Below are 22,505 nucleotides of genomic sequence, written 5' to 3' on the forward strand. Positions count from 1 at the left end.
AATGTCTACTATAGTATCTTTAATAAAAGAGTTTTGCGTACACGAGAATCTTATCTCTCTAATTCCTGTTTATTCCCAGACGATTTTACTCCTGTTTCAACATATTATTCTCTCAATACAATTCAAAAGTGGACCAAAAGTTAATTTGTTTTAGAAAAAACGGCAACATACGAGAATAATTGTAAGAGAATATTGTTATAAATAATAATAACTTGTTCAAATACTTACTTTGGTTAACTTGAATTAATTATCAATCCACCATAACTTCAAATGTATAAAATTGTATTTATTGATTTATTATTCTTTATTTATTATTATTGTTTATTATTATTTTTATGTATTATTAATTTATTATTTATAATTGTATTGCATTGTATGTTTAATTGACCAAAAGTGGAAAATTGTATAATTTTTCGTCCATAAAATGTTCATAAATCATATTTATACTTTATTAGATTGGAACTAATCGAATTTTGTATATTTAAATGATTTTCTTTGGAATACTGATATTCTTCAAATAGGAATAGATTTCAGTTGGAAGACAAAGGGATTATTTCTATAAGGGACGTAGTATCGAGGGCCTGGAGCAACTTCGAATCCAGTGAGGGGCAGTGCCGCTGCACACTAGAAGGGGAAGGGTATGCAGGTGACCGTGGAGGAAATTACGACTGCCCATCCTATTTACCTCCACACTTACCTTCCACCCCCACACCTCCACTCCATAATTAAGACACACATCACTAGCGGAACGAAAAATTTTATTCTCCTTTCAAAATCATTGTCGAAAATCCTATTTCCCAGAACCCACACCTGCCTCAACATCACAAATTAACTTTTCGAATGCGTCACTAAAAGATTGATCTCTAGAATATGCATTTATAACAGTTTGCAACGTTATTGCTGATAAAACAGCCCCATCCTTATGTATTTTGACACGCTGAATCCGAATACGAAGTCAGGAATACCAGATTGGATCGTGTTTAAAACATGCACCAATCTGATTGTTCTGACTTCGGATTTGTATTTACCAGGACAAGATAAGCAAGAACACACTTCTGTTTTCCGCCGAGAAGACAACCTTCTATTTTTTTCAAATTTGGCAGAAGACCGTCATTTTAAGACTGTTTTTTAAAGCCAGGGTTAAACCACGAGCCAATTTAATGTTTCTAACTATGGATTCAGCGGGTCAAAATACATAAGGATACACTGCACTGGTCTGCCGATCAGACCACTTTTTTGTGGGACCATGTAATTAAAAGTTTTATGGATTATATTGTTGTAGATATTGTTGTAGAAGAAAACATGCGGTTTATGTAGGTCCCATTTGTTTGAGCTGTGATTGGTTATTTCATATGGCGCGAGAAAATGGTTGTTCCGAATGAAAGTTATTATTTTTATCAGAGATAAAATAAAAATAATAAATTTCTGGAAAGTATCAATGTGCCCAAACTCTCTTATGATATCATTATATATTTCAGGTATTTAAAATTCCTCATAATTTATTTTGAACAGTTTAAACATTACCGTTTCTCGATCAGTTGGACAAGAATACTTCCATCTGGTTTTCCAAACGTTGTGAGCAAGGATGGAATAAAATATTATCATGATCTTCTTGACGAGATAGAGAGAAATGGACTCGTGCCTTTTGTGACATTATATCATTGGGATCATCCACAAACTTTGAACGATTTGGGTGGTTGGACAAGCGAGCTGATGATAGATTGGTTTGCGGATTTCGCCAGAATTGTGTTCAGAGAAATTGGACCAAGAGTTAAAATATTTACTACTTTCAATGAACCAACTGTCATTTGTGATTGGGGTTATGCGGACATCGAAGCACCTCCAGGTGTGGCGAACCAAATTGATATTTGGAATATTGATCTCGAATTAATTAAATCAAAGCTCAGCACACATTATTTTAATTCTATAACTGAAATTTTATGTATAACTAAACCTTATTTAAACATCTAATTAAAGCTCACAAATCAGGAGTTTAACCTTAAAAATTAGAAACTTTTTTGATTTACTAAAGAATTTGGCGCGATTATTATGAAATTAATGTTAATACAAAATGTTTATATTTTATTTAACTTGTATTTATAAAATCATAGAAAACGAATTAAGTTAAATATTTTTTGTAATTGATAAAAATGGATTCATATGTTCATAATTAAAATATAATATTTTTTACAATATATGCGGGCGTCCACATGAAAAGGGCCCTTGTGGCCGGTATAGAATTACGTATAGGGGACTATAGCCGGATAAATTCTAAAATTTGAAGCTGAAGACAAACTCGAGGTTGAAAAACCAGTGGCCGGGGTATTTTTGAAGCTGAAATTTCGAGAAATCGCTTCTTGATAAAAACGCATGTAAGTTGACGACTGCCATAAGCGCAAGTGTTATACTTCATTCAAATATGAAATATATCCACTTTCTGTTTCTTATAAGAAATGAGAATAGTACCCATAATTTTCTGATGAAAATGTGAATATCTCCTAAACTTGAAACGGCTTTAAGGGCCTTTTGCATGCGTACGCTGACATATATACAATCAAACTGTAGCATTTCTACTTTAAAACTACAAATTTTTAATGATAAACACCTGAATAACCGAGAGTTGTTCAAAATTGTAGGTTTAATGTTTGAAGTAAATTGATGTTTGTTCATAATAACTGATTTCGTGTAATAAGCGATTTTTAAGTAATTATTGTTTAAATATTGCAAATAGTATTTGAAATATGAGGCTTTTTGATTACCAATAGCAATTTTAGACAAAAAACACTATCTTGACTTAACTAAAAATGATTTATCATTATAAATTCTACTTAAGGCTTCTATGACTGCAAAATGGCGTTGATTTTGCGTCAAATCGCTAGACATTTCAGTTCTTTTAGTAATCTAGAGAAACACTTTTTTTGGCTTTTTGATAAATGGCATTAAGTAAGTTTTAATTCCTTTACAATAGTCTATTTTATCTTGGAGGAAATATATCAGTGAGAACAATTTTTTGTGTGTTTTCTGTTACGGATTCTACACGTTTTAACGAAATTTGCTCACTTCCGCGTCACGCAGTATACGAGATCAGAATCATTCTCCTAACCTCGGTGAAACTTTTGCCGAAATATTTTTAACTTATAACCGTTGCAAGTCTTGCCTGCAACCAATTTCAACTTTTGTTTTTTCTGTGTGGTTTTAAATCTGGTGTCCCGATTTATAACTCGAATTCACTCATACATTGCTCTTTTCCCATTGCTGCTAAGGACTCCGTAGCAGATGACAGCTTTTACTCAATCGTAGGATAATCTTTCGCCAAATAGCATGTAAACTTTAACAGCGGGAAATTTTACATACAGCAAAAGTTAACTACAGTTTTTGCTGTGATTCTTCGAAATTTGATATTTTTTCATTAAAAATAAGTAAAATACCAATAATTTCCGGTGGAAAACGTTATTATAACCTGAAGCTGTTGAAGATTGTTTGAATTGAGCAAACTATTATCATTTTTATTTTGCAATACCATTTTTTAGGTGATAATGTACTAAACTAGCTTAAAATTATATAACGTTTTTTTTAATTACAAATTTCCAATCGAAATCACTAACATATAACATGTATAATATTCTCACTTATTTATTAGGTAATCTGAAAGCACAAATGTTTATTATTTGTAATTTTATTTTTCGATATTTCAAATGTTAGGATATAAAGAAAATTCAAGTAATTAAAAGCCAATCAGGCTTTCAGCAGCAATGATTGAGAGATTTTTAAGATCTATTGTTACACCAATTTTTTTAGACGAGAGTTTTCTATTTAAAAAAAAATAGATTTAAGAAGCAGGAGCTTGTAAAAGATATTATTTTTACAGGATTAAATATGAAGGGCACAGCAGATTTTATTTGTGTTCATAATGCATTGAAAGCACACGCAAGGGCGTATCACATATACGACAAAGAATTTCGACCTCAGCAACGTGGAACTATTGGTATAGTGATACCGTGCAGGCACCATTTTGCAAAACATTCGAACGACAGCTTCGCTGCAGAAGTGGCTTTCCAATTCGACTGTGGCTGGACTAGTCATCCAATTTTTTCCAAGCACGGGGATTACCCCAAAGTCATGAAAGATAGAATAGCGGAAAATAGTAAGCTCGAAGGCTGGCCAAGATCAAGGCTGCCTTCTTTTTCCCAGGCTTGGATTGATTATATCAGGTGACATAAATTCCTTCAAAATGATCATTATTAATGTGATAAGCCTGATAATTGAGATTTGTCAGATAAGTACTAATTACTAATCAGCAAACATTGTTAAAGTACACTAGAGGATCAAAACTCTGCCTGCTGCGTGGGGACATTCTCATCGCGCGCGCCTCGCTAAGCTCGTAAGTTTGAGTGCGCCTAGAGCGCAAGAATCTTGGTCCTCGCGATTCGCGCTCCACAATGTATTTTCCCTCACGCCTTGCATTTCCCCCCACATTTTTGCATTGACTTTTCTAAATTAAAGGTGAAAGCATCGATAACTGTAATTTAATGATTGAGATTTCTCCATTGTTTAAGCTCCTTCGGCTTTAACGAACACCCTAAAAGAAAAAAAAAGAAAATTTGGTTCTTAAGCATTTTATTGAAGCTTGTGTTCATTGTCCAAAAGCCGAATTTTTTATATTTAGTATGATTTATAACAAGAATTTATAACACGTTTGTAGATATTTTTCGGTTAAAAAGCTATTATCTTCTCAGTTTTTTTCGTCTCCCGTATGGTCGGTCGAAAAATTTAATTAAACTAATTTCTTATTCATTTCCCTTAAATTGTTTATTTATTTATCTTAATTAAACTTATTTTTTACGAGTAAGAGACAATCTACTCCTCCTATCTAACAATTATTATAAAAAAATTCGTCCATCTTGTGGGGCTGAACCACTTTTGTCTATTTATTTGTTTTCTTATATTGCACGGTAAAAAAAATTAAGCTGTGCCAGGGATATTATTCCTTATTATAGCTAAACATTTAGCTGAAAACGAACGAAGGAATTAAGAAAGATTCCTGGATCAGCTTAAATGAATATCCTTGACCGTTTTCCATACATCAGGGATATCCTATAGTCAAACCCCTGATAAGTATAGCTATAATAGGGATTTTAAGTATAGGCGTCTGAAGGAATTATCGGAACAGCGCCTGTACATTGCGGGAGCAGCGAAATAAAATGGCGAAGGTCTAATCGGGAGCAGTGACAGTTCAGATTTACTTTGGACAATTAAACGTTGTTTACCACTTAAAATGTGTGCGCATGTTAATATTTAATAGAGTTTATGATGCGGTAAGAATAATTTACCATTTTTTCGATTGTAGGCGATAACTATATTGAAATATCAAGAAACGCGATAAAAACAACAAGCTTGACCTCCAAATACATTATACGGATTTCAGGGAAATTCATTCTCGCGATACCAGACGAAAGATTGGCTAGTGTAAGTTAAAATATTTCTATAACAACCAAATTGTTTTTCTGATCTAAATATAATAAAATTATACATAATCTGTCAAAAATAATAAACTCTCCAACTCAGCAATTGTGTACAAATTACTGATTTACGAGAACAATTTACATAAAGTAACTAAATGTTTAACTCTTCTAACTAAACGTTTTATCTAATCTAAGCGGAGACTTTCTTTGACTTTAATATATTCTCGATTCACTCGTTCGCCTTAAGAATTTTTTTTCCGTGTATGTCCTTTCTCAAAAATATAATATTTCCATTCTTAATTATTATCTTTTATGAATAAAACAAAATCTAGGAGTTCCATCATAAAAATTATTAACTACAAATTCACAGATCTTTTTTGAAGAAGCAACTTTCGTGTATTCATTTTTTTCATAACTGATGTGTTTGTCCAAAAATTTAATTATTTACATTTTAAATATTATTTTTTGCGATTAAAAGCAAAACTTTCCAGATAAAACAAAAACATGTCCTGTAAAAATGTGATACACAACAAATTTGCAGATCTTATTTGGTTGTATAATTTCTGTTAAATCATCTTTCTTCGCATATTGCATAGTTTGACGGCAAAAGAGAATTTTTTATTTCTCATTATTTTTTAAGCAATAAAGCTTTAAATTTTCGATTTTTTATGTAAAATAAAAAAGTTGTTATAACAATCTTCTAGGGCTTTCAAAAAGCAACGTCTTTTTTTCTTGACGTTTTTCATATCGTGCATTATTTGGTTCAAAATGTTTATTGTCGTTTGTTTTCTTGTATGTTGCAAGGGCTATAACTCTGTTAATTTTCTTTTTGTAAAAAAGTCGTTCAGGTAAATTGTTTAAATATCTGAGCACTAAGAATAACCGTACACAGAATTTTTAAATCTTGAGAAAAGAAGGCTTAAAAATGTTGAAAATATTCCCACTTTATGAATTTGTATATACCTAAAATGGCTGGCTAAGAAATGTGACCTTAAATTTAAAACACTAAATGAGTACACGAAAGGTCAATCCAATCCGTCAATTCTTTCGAAAGTTATCGTGCTTACTTACATCTAGACATACATGCATACCCAGGAAACAAGAAACGATTGGCCGCTTCTCAATCGTATTTCAAGTCGTATGAAATGTGTATCTTAAAGAGAAATGGCAGATTGCTGACGATAGGTTAGAGGTACCAGTGAATCGGAGAAGTGATTATTTTACGATTCACCAAGAAATAATTTGTTATCGATTAAAAAACGAGCGCTAAGAAAGGTGGGTCTGTTCCTAAACTTTAATAGTTATAAAAAAATAATAATAAATTATTTACAAGAAAAAACTTTTTTCATAATTATACAAATTTAGGGCAAGACCCATCGTTCTTATGGCTTCTTGGTTAGTATCCCAAATTTTTAATTCGGTATGGTGTTTCGTATGAATTTAAGTTGGGAAATAAAAAAAGTGACGGTAAGGTAGTAATCTGGTCACGTGACCCACTCATGACATGGCCTTAATGGTAATAATACTATTGGGATCCGCTGCGCTTCAATACGCCATATATTTTTTCAATGCGGCCAAAATATGAACTCGCGAAACCGCAGCGGAGGATTTTGAAGATGCATTTTAATTTGAGCTTCACAACCATTTTTTAATTATTTCGCATAGTTTAAACTACTAAGTGAATGAAAAGAATTAAGGTTGATTGGAAACTAAGTGCTACATATGTGTAATTTTCATCGTATACAACGCAAAAATACGATTTATGTTAAAACTGTTTTTGTCGAAAAAATTATTATTTTAGTATATTATATTTGCGTAAACAAATTATAAGCTTCAAAAAACTTACCTTGACATAAAAGTGAACTTAAAATAAATGTTGATTAATTTCTACATGGAATATTTACGATCTAAAAAATTATAACCTAAAAGTTAGGTTAGAATTCATATTTCATTTCTGATCGCCTATAATTAATTTTTTTCCATATCTTGAACCAAATATTTTGTTATATGCAATAACTAAAGTTCATTTTAGCTAATGGTGTGTTGAAACTTATATTCTGTAGTAAAATAATTATTTTCTTGACAAAAACAGTTTTAACAGGAAATTTGTTTTTTTCACTGAATACGATTAAAATTCTAAATTGAACACTTAGTTTCCAAAAAAGATTAATTTCTTGTATTCACTTATTGTTCTAAACTAGTAAAAACAGTGCAAAGATTGGTTTTAAGCCCAATTCAAAATGCAACTTAAAAATGCTACCTGGTTTCACAAGTTCGCGACAGTGGACAGTCCCTAACTTATCTGCATTTTCCTATTCAAGTTTGCTTGTAGCCACATCCCATTTACTACAATTAAATAATGAAGAGCATAATCTGCATTATACAATTCATCGAACTTCATCAAACATTAATTGTATGATGCAGATTCGTTTCTGTAAAAGGGAGCCTGAACTTCTCCATTCAGTTTGACATCCTTCAAACTCCATTTCATTGATAACTTGAAACGATTGAGGTTATGTGCTCCTATTTAGAATGTCTCAAAACTATAGAACGAGTACATCTCCGAATGTGGCTTGGCAAATTTAATTAAGTCCAAATACCTGACCAATTAAAAGAGTCCTAAAAAATGGAAATGCAACTTTGTCAATCTGGAATTTTAAGATACAAAATTTCAAGGCGCTCCAGTTCAATCGTTTCTTTTTTCCTGGTTACATACATACATATGACTGTTTACGTTTCGGTCCCCTCGATTTAGTAACAAGGTTAACGCGAGGCAAACTTCGACACTATTACTAAACCGAAAGTTGGGTGTATTTACTTCAACTGTAATTAGATATTCCAATCACAAATGCATACATCATAATTCGATTTTTAATAAAAATTCATAGCATATGTAAGCAATAAGGAATTTCTTAAAGTTATGAATCAAATTTTGACTATATTCTAATTTTTGTTCCGAAAGTGTATCCATATCTATATTTTTTGAAATCGAAGTATCTGGGCTCATCAAAAATATTTTGTCTATGCCCACCAAATTTCGATGAACCTAGAGGCGCTGCCTTCCCATATATGTTTTTTCGTTTTTCTTCATTTTTGCCAAACATTTTAAAATTCTAGTATTTTTTATATTTCTTTTGCATTCGTTGAAGACAAAATCTGGATTTAGTTAGATTTAAGGGGAAATTGGTACTCAGAAATTTACTTGGTATTGCATTTTTTCGATTTATTATATTTTTCAGAATTTTAATTTTTTTAATTCTTTTATAAATAAGTGGACTAAAAGCATTATTTTTCGATTTAAAATAATTAAACAAGAAAACTTTTTCTTAATGCCATATGCATTAAAAAATGCTTTCCTGATTTGTTAACCGGTGAGTCATCTGACCGTCTGTTATTTAGTGTACAAATGAAGCTAACAAATCGACGCCTCTATTCAATATGAGACTATATGCTGACAAGCCGTGGATGAGACCATTCCCTATGCTTATATACAGCGCATAGTCTCACATACGGCGCGGTGCGGCGCTGCCAACAGATAGACCCATATTGAGTGGAGGTGTCAAAATGTCCTAGCAAATTGTTTCATTTAGTTGTTATCATAATGACCCTTTTATGGCATTTTGATGTCTTGGAAAGAATATTTTAATAAAATAAGAAAAGAAAATATCCAAATTTCTCAGAGAAAAAAAACAACAAATTCTTGGAAAACTGTACGAATTTTTCAAAATTTCCAATTTGAAAATAAAAAATCTCACAGGTACATAGAAAACTTGCAACGGACACTGAACCAGACCACCATAGAAAAATGTTTTCTAGGTGGCTGAATCCTAATCTGACGTCAGATATCCTCCATCACATTAGGTTTTCAAGAAAACGGCTGAAAAGTACAATTTTCTCAACGAAAAAATAACTTGATGGAGCAAGGATGAGCCCTTATTCAGAATCAGCAACCCCAATAACGTATCGGTGTGTTGGTCTGGTTTAATGGTCATGCTAATTTTATTACATTTTCATTATTATGAGAAGGTACTGCTTTTATGTCAAAACTGACTACCGTGAATTTCTCTAAATCTCCACGTTTCAAGACATCTTGAATGCGAAAAAACGGTCTTACCATGGAGTCTGTCTCTCTGACCTTGTTTTGTCATCGCTGTCCTTGTTGTCGTCGATGTCATATATGTCGATGTCATATACCGGATAACTTTAGAAAGGCTAATCTTCTTGGATTGTGCTTGAGCACACGTGTTTGGGAACCAAAAGAAAGACAGAGTTGATTAACCAGCTACTTTGGATGATAATTTAAAAGATTAGAACATTTTCAAATTTTTTTAGACTATTTTTGGTCAATTTCGGGGTTGAGCTCTGCAAGATACAAACAAATAAATTAACAAAAATAATGAATTCAAAAAATATCTAAAAAATTGTTATTAATCACTTTTTTACCGGACACGTAGTTCTTGTTTTTTCGTAAAAAACAACATGAAAAATAATTAAATTAAACTTTCGGACAAACGACACAAGCTAAGAAAAAAAATAATGAAAAAAATTGTACAAACAAAAAGAGCTACAACTTTGTTTTAAATCATTTTTGGACCAGATAAATAGTTTTTCGTTTTATTCTTAAAAAACAATTACAATTTTTCAAAAATGGTATTTTTGGACAACGGTACAAGCTTATAAATGAATGAATAGAAATAAGCGCTCTTCCAAAAACGAGTAAAAACGGATCCAAACTTTTCATAAAAAACTTGTTGATAGGACGCGTAGTTCTCGTGTAAATCGTAAAAAATAACGATCAAAGTAAAAAAATTAAAATAAAAGTCCACTGAGGATAAAGTGTTTTCTCATTATGAAATGATCTTCACTAATTTCACAGATTGGGATAGCAACCGAAAGATGAGGCTGGCGACGAATTATCCGGTTCAGAAATAAAATTCTTCTTAAAATGTACAGCTACGTGAAATGCTTCTTTTAAATAAACAATTTTACCTTTATAAACGCTTTTACACAGTTTTTATTTTACTATACAATTTTTTATTTTAATGTGCCTAAGAATACACAAATAAATAAAGCCAATTTGTGGCTAAGTCGGTCGGTAACTTAGGCTCCAGCCGGGCTAGACGTTACATTTACGCTATGGACCTGTCTAAATCCCCAATTTGGGGCCAAGATTCTTTTATTTTGGGCCCAGCTAACGTTATAATCAAATTTCCACACGGGCCGTTCAGCAGACGGAATGATTAAATCAAGATACACACATAACGTATAGGCGACAAGTAAGTTAACTGACAACGTCGAAACTATAGTGAGTGATTCCATTGCGCATAACATAGTGACTGCGATGTGTGGACAAGATATCGGCAGAAGAGAGAAAGAAATGGGAGAGATATAAATATATGAGAAAACATAGATATTGATACTGCGGAATGATTTTAAGAATACATATTGTAAACTAGTGATATGAATGGCAAAGAAAAAAAATATATGTAGTTTTATCATGCAGTAGCATGAATGAGGCTATTATACGCGAGTAGCAAGAATAATTCCTTAAAGATATACATTTTTCCATTCTCATTTATGAGAATGTAATGTAATCGCCTAAATTTTCGATCTCTGGCTTTTAATGGATCTTTACGTTTCGGCACTCGCAGAATCCGAAAATCATAAAAATTAATCGGTGTCTGTCTGTCTGCCTGTATGTTTGTATGTCTGTATGTGTCTATGTCTGCATTTCTTATAGATGGCTGTGTTGAGTCCCATGTTCATACATTTTAATTTCATCTCGCTCTTCTTATACAGATAGTTTCTAAATAGTTTACTACCGAATTTTCTCACGTAGCGAAACATCTGCATTTTTGTAACCTAGCATAGCACGTTTTCGTTTCACATTTTTATTAGTTTATTACTAACAAAAAGAAATTGTAAATCCTTTCATCTTTTAAATTCTACAGTTCCTTTAAGCTCTTAACCTTCGCGAACAATATTCTTCAGATTTCGACATTTCTTGAAAATAGAATTGTAAACTTAAATTACTGTCTTTACTGCTTTAAGTCCAAAAATACTCTACTCCGCACGTTTTATCCTAAACTTTTACTAGGGCTATTTTAGAAATTTTCCAAGGGTTCAACTCATAAACCATCTTGCTGATTGATGGTTATCTTTATCACGTCAGGTATGACTGACCCTTCCTAAATTTCGTCCTTAGTAGGTGTCGCCGATATTTTCTCTCTTCGAATTTCACTGTCCAATAGAAGCAACTCAGCTACCCCTACCAAAAATGTACTGCACTCTGCAACATCGGCCTCTACCCTGTCTGCGATTCATTTTTCAAAAATTCAGACATTATAATTTTCACCACTACCGAGCTCAGAACTCGTCGTCTGAGTTGGTGTTCCGCTAACCATTTTACATCACCGTTCCCTAACACTTTTTGTATTTCTTGTTGTGTGTTTAAATATAATTTGATATTTGGAAAACAGACAATCATTTTTTACACAACCATTTCACATTAACAACAAACAATGTTTTCAATACTCCACAAATTATCTAAATAAAATGTTTTATTTTGATGAAAATTAGAAAAGTTATATACTTTTCAAAAATTTGAAAATTTTCAAAAAATATAAAAAACGATTTTGTTCGTAAATCCAAAAATCTCATTCAAAATTTTCACTAGATACCAAATATATTTCAAAAATTTTCTAGTCGATTTTTTCGATTAGCCCAAAATTAAAAAAATTATAGCATTTTCAAAAATTTCGAATTTTTTTCTTAATATTATAAAAATTTTTGTCAAATTTTTTTATAGATAGGTAAACGACTTGCAAATTATCCAAATAAAATTTTTAATTTTGATGAAAATTAGAAAAGTTATATACTTTTCAAAATTTTTTAAATTTTCAAAAAATAGAAAAATTTAATGTTTTTTTTAAATACCAAAATTTCATTCAAAATTTTCACTAGATACCAAATATAAACGACTTGCAAATTATCCAAATAAAATTTTTAATTTTGATGAAAATGATAGAAGTTATATACTTTTCAAAATTTTCAAAAAATAGAATAATTTAATTTTTTTTAGATCCAAAAATTTCATTCAAAATTTCCACTAGATATCAAATATAAAACTATTCTAGCCGAATTTTTTGATTAGCCCAAATTTAAAGAAATTAGAGCCTGTATAACCTGTCTGTTAAGCGCGAAGTGCGATTGTCGCAATGAGAATGTAATCGCCAAGGCCGTAGGTATTTTGAGAACATTCTTTAATGACAAATTAAAAAAAAGTGTTCAGCTTCACTTAAGAAAAGGGAAAATGATTAAACAACCACAGCAGAGCCCTATTAGGATCAGAAAAAATAAAATGTGATCATTATTTTGCAATATCAGAATAAGCAGTACCAGACCAAGGTACAAAAAAAAAATGGTAACAGACATGTGATATAATAGTTTTTAACATAGGATGTAGAAAATTGCGCATTGTGGTCTGAGAACAAATGTGGAGGGTAATGCAAAGACCGAGCGCGGAGCGCGAGGTAAATACATTATCGAGCGTGGAGCGCGAGAACCAACAGTTGCGCGCCCTAGGCGCACTCAAACTAGTGAGCGAAATGAACTGCGCGCGAAGCGCGCTTGGAGAATGTGCCCGCGAAGCGGGCGGATTTTTTAATTTACGAGCTACAAGTCTGCTGAATTAACTGCGGGATAAATATACTCTAACTCGTATAGTTTGTTACAAGTTGCGTGTTTTACAAGAGCTGTATCAAGATTGCCATTCTCACAATCTCTCATGTGTTCTTTGATTCTTACTTCTGCATATCGTTCTATTCCTCTGATTGAACATTTATTAATATACAAGCATGTTATTTTATAAACTACTTTAGTTATTTTATTATTGGTAATTGGTTCTTTTTTATTACTGAAATATTTAGAAGGATCTTTGACAAGTTTAAAAATGATTTTATTGCTATGTTTACCATAAATCTTTGAAACGCTCTGGAAGTTTGTGGATTATAAGGTACTCGTAGAATAAAAGAACTCTCTTGATCTACAGTCGAACCTCGGACACTGTAGCTTTAGACACTGTCACACCTCGGACACTGCCAGCAGCTGTTTCGCGGACACTGTAAGAATCAGGTGATTATCCCAGTGCAGTGGCAATCTCGAAGCCCCTTCTCTGAGATATGTAGTAAATGTGTACTTAATTTCGCCCGAAGAATTTTAAGTTAAAACATTATTATAGCGAACTATGCCGGCATATTTTTTTGTCTGGCTAGTGGATGTGTGCAATATTCAATACTAAAGTTATTAGTTACAATAAATATCGATTCGGCATAGGCAAATACGAGTAAAAATGAAATTATAAAAATCTGTTTTAATTATTGTAAAAAAAAAAAATTTTGTACCATAACATTAGTATACTATCAGGGGCACCTGCAAAACATCACAACCACACGGTCCTGTAACTTAACGCCGATTGGCTGAGGGGTAAGACCGCGTGAGCTTACAGTGTCCGATACGCCGGATCCCGATTTGTTTTAAAAAGAATTTCGAAAGGTTCAATTTGATCATGTTTGAGACAAGATAAAACGTCGACGTAGCGATAGAAAAAGAGTCGCATAAAATTTTTATTTTAAGCCAGAATTTCATGTTCTAAAACCTCCATTATCAAATCAGACACAGCAGCAGAAATAGGCGAGCACATAAGTATGCCGTAAATCTACTCATAGAATCTTCCTTGGAATGTACAATAAGCATTTTCTAGATAACATTTTAATAATTGAATGAAAAGTTAATAAAATAATTGTGTGTGCTATTTAATTAAGATTCATTTGTTCTTTATAGCATCAAGCGCGGTATCATGCGGAATGTTATTGAATAAAGAGTTAACATCCAGGGTAAAAAAACTCGTATCCATGAGGGACTTTAAATTGAGAAACTTTCTCCACAAAATTGCAGCTATGTTTTACATGTCAGCAAGTGTTCCCAAAAATTGCTTTTATAGGCTATACCATGAATACTGAAATGTAGTATAACAGAGAACCCACTAATGATGTGACAATATTTCGCTTACCATAATAACGAAATTTAAGTTAGTTTCCTTTTTTTATATAATCAGAAATGAAAACTTTTCCAAGAATGGAGAATCTTTTTAATTAAGTGTTAAAGAATAAGTTACATTGATCAGGAATTTTTTGTTCTATTTCATTTGAAAATGATATTCTAAGTTGATCAAAGTTAACTTGTACATTAGCAATGTTTGTACTAATATCTTTACTGTTAAGATTTAAACCGTTAATGTGACTTTTTAAAATTGTTTTGTTGAACTCTTTTTTATAAATGTTACTGACTTTAACATTTTTGCAGGTATATGCCTTCATTTTTACAGCGTAATAGAAACCTGAGTTGATTTTTTAGTTTTTTTTATCGTACTCCAGTTTTTTCCCATGCCTTCATACACCTTTCTGCTTGATTTTCATCAGGTAGACCCTTCAGGATGACAATAAAAAGTGCCATTTTTAATTAAAATAAATTCTAATATGCCGAATCATGTAAATTCAATGTATAAACTGTAGGTGTTGATCAGGGTATAAATATTCAGTTGAAGATGTAAATGAGTAGACGTTGTTGATTAATTGTCAAAATAAATATATTAAAATTGAACTGAAAAATTTCTCAGTAGCAAGCTTCCACGTTTCGACTGTTCATCGAGAGCCCTCTTCAGAAGAATTACAAAAAAAGAATGAAACTGAAGGTAACTAGTGCGACATTAGTAAGATGTAAATAACTATATGAAGTAGATCAAAGAAAAAATGTTTTTCTTGAGCGTTCGATTCCCGCCTCGGACTCTGGAAGAGCCTTGACGGCTCATGCGGTGCACACTAGCAAAACAAGGGAGTTGTTCATCTCTGGAGAGTCGTGGGGCCGGTACCTTTAGAAAAAAAGATTTCCTGAATACTTAAAGCTGTTGCTCTTGGTGGTTCGTAACCCACCTTAAACTGTAGCTCCCCCTAACACCACCAAGTAAGTGTGTGTGGTGTGTGTAAAGGAATAGGGAAGAAGGTACAAGAAAAACATTAGAAGCTTGAATTCCGAGTTTCAATAAAAAGTTTTTTTAACAGTATATGAAGAAAAAGTAGTACAATATTCAACAATTCAAATAGATAGGGCTGATAGAAATGGTGAGTTACACAAAGGTTTAATACAAAAAAAATATCATTAACTTAAAGTTCAATTTGTTTTTACGTGGTTTTCGTTTATAAGAAAATTAGTTTATTAATTAAGGTGGAACTGAATTTGACTTCGTCGGCCGGACGGAATTAGTTATAAAAAAAATTGTTAACAACTTTGGAATTGCGCATTAAGATTGGAGACTGTTTTTCATAAACTGCAAATTAATGTTTTCCAATTAAGCTTTTTCAAAAACTAATTAATTAAAGGGTTAATCAGATACTTTCTCCTAACGTGAGTACTAATAATAGATTACAAATTAGCCAAAATAAAATAACTAAAGTAATTTATGAAATAACGTGCTTGGATTTTAATAAATGCCACATCGGTGAAACAAACCGATACATAGATGTAAGAATTAAAGAACACATGAGAGATTGTAAGAATGGCAGACTTAACACTGCTCTTGCGAAACACGCAAATTGTAACAAACATTCCTTAGATTTTGATAACGTTACTATTCTTGCTAAAGAAACATATTATTACAAGCGTATATTCATGGAAATGTTTTAAATCTCTCCCTTTTTTCTCTCCTCTACCAATATGTTTTTCACACATCGCAATAACTACGTCATGAGCATTGGTCGCACTCACTACACTATTTCGACGTGTTGACTTACTTACCGACTACAAGTATGTGTGTATCTTAATTTAATTATTCCGTAGTGAAACTTCACTCCGTCGGAGTGAAGGTCAACTTTGTTTTTTAAAATGGAAACCCCCTTTTTTACATCTTCAATCGATAAAGCGGAAAATTCGACGTTCAGGTACGTATTCAAGTCATAGGTCAATTGTAACGTTCAAGGTCAGTTAGAGGTTAATTGAAATTAACAAAGTTTTCCAAGAGATCAGTGCAATTCCTGAAGTAAATTTCAACAAGCAATTCATTGGTGAGCTCTTTATTGATCTTGGTCATGATCTTCAAGGTTTTTTCAAGGTTTTTTCTAAGCAGTTTACATTTACGTTTAGCATTACCCAGGAACAACGACGACGACGTAATAAATCCTGTTCCCTTTAGGGTGCTTAATTCGCGTGAGTCCCATTGCCTCGCGCGTTTCGGGGTGCTTGATTAGTGTGAGTTCCCTTGCCTCTCACACTTCAGTGAAGAAGTTCGAACTGAAAACCTTAAGCTTCTTGACAAAAAGCTATGCGATTGTAAAAATAAGTTACAGCATTACGAATCATCTCCCTATCAATCAAAGTAGCCTGTTTCAGAATCCGATTCTGAAATTCGTCAAAGCTTTGCGGTTGCATTGAGTATACTTTTTTCTTTAAATAAACCCAAAGAAAATAGTCGAGAGGCATCAGATCAGGAGATCTAGCACGCCACTCGATTTCACCCCTTCTTCCAATCCACCTTTGAGGGAACTGGGTATACAAATATGCTCGAACCTCCCTACCGTAATGAGCTGCTGCGCCGACCCTGCTGGAACCAAATATTTTGAAAATTATTACTTGTAATCTCCCTTATTCTTGGTACAATTTGGTTTCTGAGAAGCTCTTCATATGCACGGGCATTGAGATTACCAGTGATGAAGAAAGAGCCTATCAATGTATCATTCAAGATACCGGCCCAAACATTAATCTTTTGTGAATATTGTGTGTGACTCTCCAACATCCAATCAGGATTTGTGTCGGACCAATATCTACAACTTTGCCTGTTAACTTCACCTTTTAAAGTTAAAGTAGATTCATCTGAAAATACTGTATTGTACAAGAAAAGAGGATCTCTATCAATTCCGTCCATCATAATTTCACAAAATTCAACCCGACGATCAGGATCGTCTTTATTGAGCTCTTGTACCAGATGAATTTTTTAAGGATGGAAATTAATGCTTTTTAAAATATTTCGTACTGTCTCAGGAGCAACGTCACGCTCATCACAAGCTCGACGTAAACTAAGGTGTGGGTTTTCAACAAATGCTTGGGCTATGTCCATCTGCATCCTCTCAGATCCTGCAGATTAAGGCCGACCAGTTCTCTGAAGGTCCTTGATAGATCCATGACTCATAAAGCGCCTTACAGTTCTTTCAGTCGTGGAATTTGAGACAGGATTTAACTCTTCTCCATTACAAAAAGTGTGATTAAATAGCAAACGAGCTTGATTATAAGATCGAACAACGGTATAGGACTGTATAACTCTTCGGCGAGGAACAGAACTCTCACCAGAACACCTGGAACTTTTAGTGAAAATTTTCCTTATGATATTACAATATTCAAAATGCTGTAACGAAGATCAGTACAGAGATCACCCATGAATTTCTCGTTGAAATTTACTTTAGGAATTAGACTGACCTCTTGGAAAACTTGGTAATTTCAAATAACCTCTAACCGACCTTGAACGTCACAACTGACCTATGACTTGAGTGCGTAACTGAACGTAGAATTTTCCGCTCTATGGATTGCAGATGTAAAAAAGGGGGTTTCCCTTAAAAAAAAAACAAACTTGACCTTTCAAAAAGCCATGAAGGTCAACTTCAAGGTACCACGAAATTATTTTTTTTTAAGGGCTGCAAGTTAGTGATATTACCAACTGAATAGGCCTCATAGTTTAGCTGAAACCCGGCATCTTATATTACGAGAATACCTCATTTGTTGGTACTCTCCCTTAAGCATTTTTGCATGAAATTAAGTAAGTCACTTAATTTCAACCAGAAATGGAACTTAATTGCAGTGTCTCCTATCTGTTTATACGAGTAATGTGATGATTAACTGACAGGTATGTTGAGCTTAGGATGATTTTCATTTGCGCGCTCTGAAATTCAGTTTGTGCTGGTAGAAAGGAGTGCGCGAAATGCAATGCGCAAACACTTAGACGGATTTTGGCGATTTAAGAAGAGGTGCCAACAGAGCAGCTGAGAGTAGCCAATATGGTGTCCATAGCGCTGGCCGGATAGTATCTATCAACACTGAGCTCATGGTATAGTCGTTTCGTGAACGTTTATTATTTTGATACATTTACTTAGATCAATAACTGATTTTTTGATGCATAGAATAATCGTTTATATGTGATAAAAAAAGATACAGAAAAGGATTGAAGATTTACTTTCTGTACCTGGTATCTCAATAATAATCTGACTTAAATTAACCTATAAGTTTCATTTCACACGTACGCGTTAATGGAAAGTCAACAATCTTTCTGTCTTAAATTAACCTATAAAGTACATTTTACGTACATAAAGCAGTTGACTTTCAACCAAGCGCGTTACTTAAAGTCATGTTATAATAATCAGTTGACTTTCAACTGGAAAATGATCATTTTGGTTACATCTGAAAGTCAACCGCCTTTCTTTACTGAAATTCAGGTTCTTGTATTACTGTGTGTTTATCTCCTTTTCACTAGAACACTTTGTACGGTGAACTACTCACTCTACTCTATTTGTTTATCGTAATGGAAATGCAACAGAATAGCAATGCACGCTGTGCGAGATGCCAATGTAGTGAAAATATACTAAACCAGGGCCGGTTTAACGGATAGGGGCGCTATGTAGTCGAGGCGGGTGGTTTTCGGAAAATTAAAATTTATTCAAGTCAGTGTAATGTGAATCAAGAGAAAACTAGAATTAAAATTTTACAAAATATGGTTTATTGTCATTTTACTTGAATAAAAAATACTACTTCCATGTTTCAATATAATCGATGGGGGGGGGGACATCTAGGGGAGCCACTTTACTAATGCCGGCCTTGATTGAGGATCTAACCCACCCCTCGGCAACAGTGCACCAACATTTAAACGAAACACTATATTATACACCAAAACATTTATTATAATTTAATAAATGCTCATTTGTCTCATAAAGAATTTTTTTCAATTTTAATGCAATATGAAAAAGTTTGTTATAAGTATAACTGCAGGATTTCAGACATAACCACGTCTTACGACCGTAAGATAGGTGAATACTGTCTGTAATGGAATCAATACGATGATCCGGCAAAAGTCTCGTGCATCGTGAGGACACGAAGCGACCCAAGGTTGATCGCCTTCTGAATTTTTCCCGCGAGTATTTTACCATATTTTTGTCACGCAGGCATGCTTTTAAGGCTATTAACCAGTTAAAGCTTGGCATCTCCAAGAGCGCCAATTATAGGGACGATTAGTTTAACAGAACAATCCGGGTACAATCGTCGCAACTTCCTTATAAGGCCTCTATACCTGTCTTTCTTTCCATTCTCCTTGGCTAATATGTTGTTGTCAGCTGGTGCCATAAATTCGATAATGAACATGGTTCGCTTCTCGAAGTCAAGAAGAACCATGCTAGGCCTCGAGTGCCCAACAGAAATAATTGTCGAGAATATAAAGTTCCAGTATATGCGGCACTTCTCATTCTCGACAATTTACTCTGATTCCTTAGGAGTATTTAGAGAAGCGATATTAAGGTTAATGCCGTGAGAGTGACATAGATGGTAATAAAGCACTCTTAGTGCCGCACTGTGCCTTTAGATGTAGGTCGTTCTCACATGAGTTGGACAATTAGGTAGTATGTGTGCTGAATGCTCGGGGTGTGCATGGCACGCCCTGCAGCTATCATCGGGAATGTCTTGGCTCAAAATGAGGCGACGGTATGTTAAGGTCGAAATGACACTGTCTTGACATGCCATAATAAAATCCTCTATACCAGACTGCAATGCGGATTGTGATTTCTTAATCCGGGCTTTCAGGAGTGAGTACTACTGGTAGGCAAGATTCGACGCATTTTGCTCACCTCTTCAACTAAAGTTAATTCCGAGTGTATCAGCAGCCTCTTCTGCCTCTTTTTACAGAAACGCTCCTTTGCCCACTTCTTCCTGACCATTTTAAGAACAGGGTCTTTTCAATTTGCGACTCTATGTGCTGTACCCAGAATAATCCTGTTGTGAAGACATTCAACATACAATATTTCTCGACAACCTTGACGGGATGAGATGCAGAGTCACGGAACAGAAGACTTAAGATGCACGCTTTTGTTTATGTGCATAACCTTTCGCGTCCCGATATCAAGGGATCTGCGCTCATTCATCGTCCATGGAATCATTCCAAATGAATAGAGTACTACCGAGACGGCACTTACGGGAAAAATGCAGAAGGCGGTCGTCCTTGGGTCGCTCCATGTCCTCAGCGTACACAAGAACTTTTCCGGATCGTCGTATTGATTATGTCACAGACTGTAACCACCTGTTTTACGGTCGTGAGACGTGGTTATGGCTGAAGTTTTACTTCGATTTCGCTCGGGTCTGGTGCAGTTTTTCAGATTAGCACCCGCTTCCGGCGAAATCCTGCGGTTGCCCTTATGACAAACTTTTACATATTTATTGGGTCTAAGAAGAACATTATTTTATTTTTAAGCAATTGGCCTATGTGTAAATACTGGTGCTGCTTTTGGCAGTTCTGAAGTTCCTACCTGAGGGCTGGGGATATGCAAGTTCATCTCTTATGACAGTCGACTGTTACTCATATTTGTCGTAGCAAGTGTCATCACGCCATAATTCTGATTCAAAGTTTTCACTCGAGAGGAAGGGTGGAGAAGCCTACTCTGTATTATACGTTCAAAATTTTCAATCTTAGAGTAAGAGTGAATGCTTTCACCCTAAAGGATTGACTTGGTCACTCCATCGGAGTGGATCCAGTGTCCACTCAGAGCATAGGGTGAAATTACCACTCCAACAAATTTACAGAGTGGACAATGGGAAACATACAAGTTTGTTTATAACTCTAAAATTTTCTTATTTTACAACTGAATCCGTCCAGCAGACGGAATCAAATTCAGTCAAATATCAATTTTTCGAATAAACTGACATGTTTTATGTGTGTGTTGTAACTGTATTTTTGATCAGCTACCAGGCTAACTATCAACTTCGCGCCATGTACGGTGTCGGAGCTCCCTTCCTTATCACCCAAAAATATGCAAAGAAAAATAAATTACGATTATACAAATAAATGACTCGAAAAGTGTCTGCAAGGTATATATATATATATATTCGGTTCGGTTTTGATTCCTCTAGAATCAAACCGGAGGGCCTATGACAAAGCCACCGAACGCGTCCTCGGGTTGTGGATAGAGGGTCCCTGTACCAAGGGTTTCTGCTGAATATGGTTACGAAAATAAATAGGCAGTCGCGGACAATTGTCCAGGGGTGGTCCCGAAGGAATTAACTCCCAAGCGGAGGTGTGAAAACCGTGCCGAAAGCTGAATGGCACCTGGGTGAGGTGTCTAGAACGGTGAATCTGGGATACCAGGCGACCTCTCAGAGTAAGCAGCCTTATCCTTGCATGCGAGGCTCTACAAGGATGGACGAACCCCTTTCCCTAGCTTCTCGTGGGAACAACAACGACAACACCAAACATAGTTGTAGTAAATGCGGTTCAGAACAACAGAACGCGCAGGGCTTCCGACAATGGGACGGCCAACAATTCCGACCAATCTAGAGCTGGGGGAGCCAATGAAAATGGATTCAGTGCGATGGATCGGCGGGCTATTGTGACCTTTGGGTGGACGGAGCGACTGAATCACGACTTGCTAGACTGCTACGATGCGAGTGTGGCCCGTGAACGGGGTTACATGACACGGCTGCATGCTCTGGGGTGCGAGAAACACCCGGAGCTATCGCACTTTTCGCAGCAACGTCTGCGAAACCATGTTGAACTACTCCGTAAAAGGGGCTTTGTAAGCGGAAAGCCTACTCTACCACAACTAGAACAAGCCGGCAACAGAGAAAGAGAGACGACACTAAGCCCAACGCGAACTCCGGACCCGTTATCACACACTTAACAAGTCAAAGCTGCTGACCATCAGGCAGCATATTGTGGAGAAAATACGGATACTATCTGACGCTAAGAGA

At 34.5% G+C, this 22,505-nt stretch overlaps 1 protein-coding gene across 1 annotated transcript in view; it reads left to right on the forward strand.

The window, feature by feature from the left end:
* Window positions 1–22,505, forward strand: part of LOC117173383 (myrosinase 1-like) — a 77,419-nt gene that overhangs the window by 47,792 nt on the left and 7,122 nt on the right. Inside the window, exon 3 of the mRNA XM_033361909.1 lies at window positions 3,869–4,211. Coding sequence (XP_033217800.1) covers window positions 3,869–4,211 — 343 coding nt within the window. The remainder of the gene's footprint in view (window positions 1–3,868; window positions 4,212–22,505) is intronic.

This window comes from Belonocnema kinseyi, chromosome 5 (assembly GCF_010883055.1).
Source record: "Belonocnema kinseyi isolate 2016_QV_RU_SX_M_011 chromosome 5, B_treatae_v1, whole genome shotgun sequence".
NCBI lineage: Eukaryota > Metazoa > Arthropoda > Insecta > Hymenoptera > Cynipidae > Belonocnema > Belonocnema kinseyi.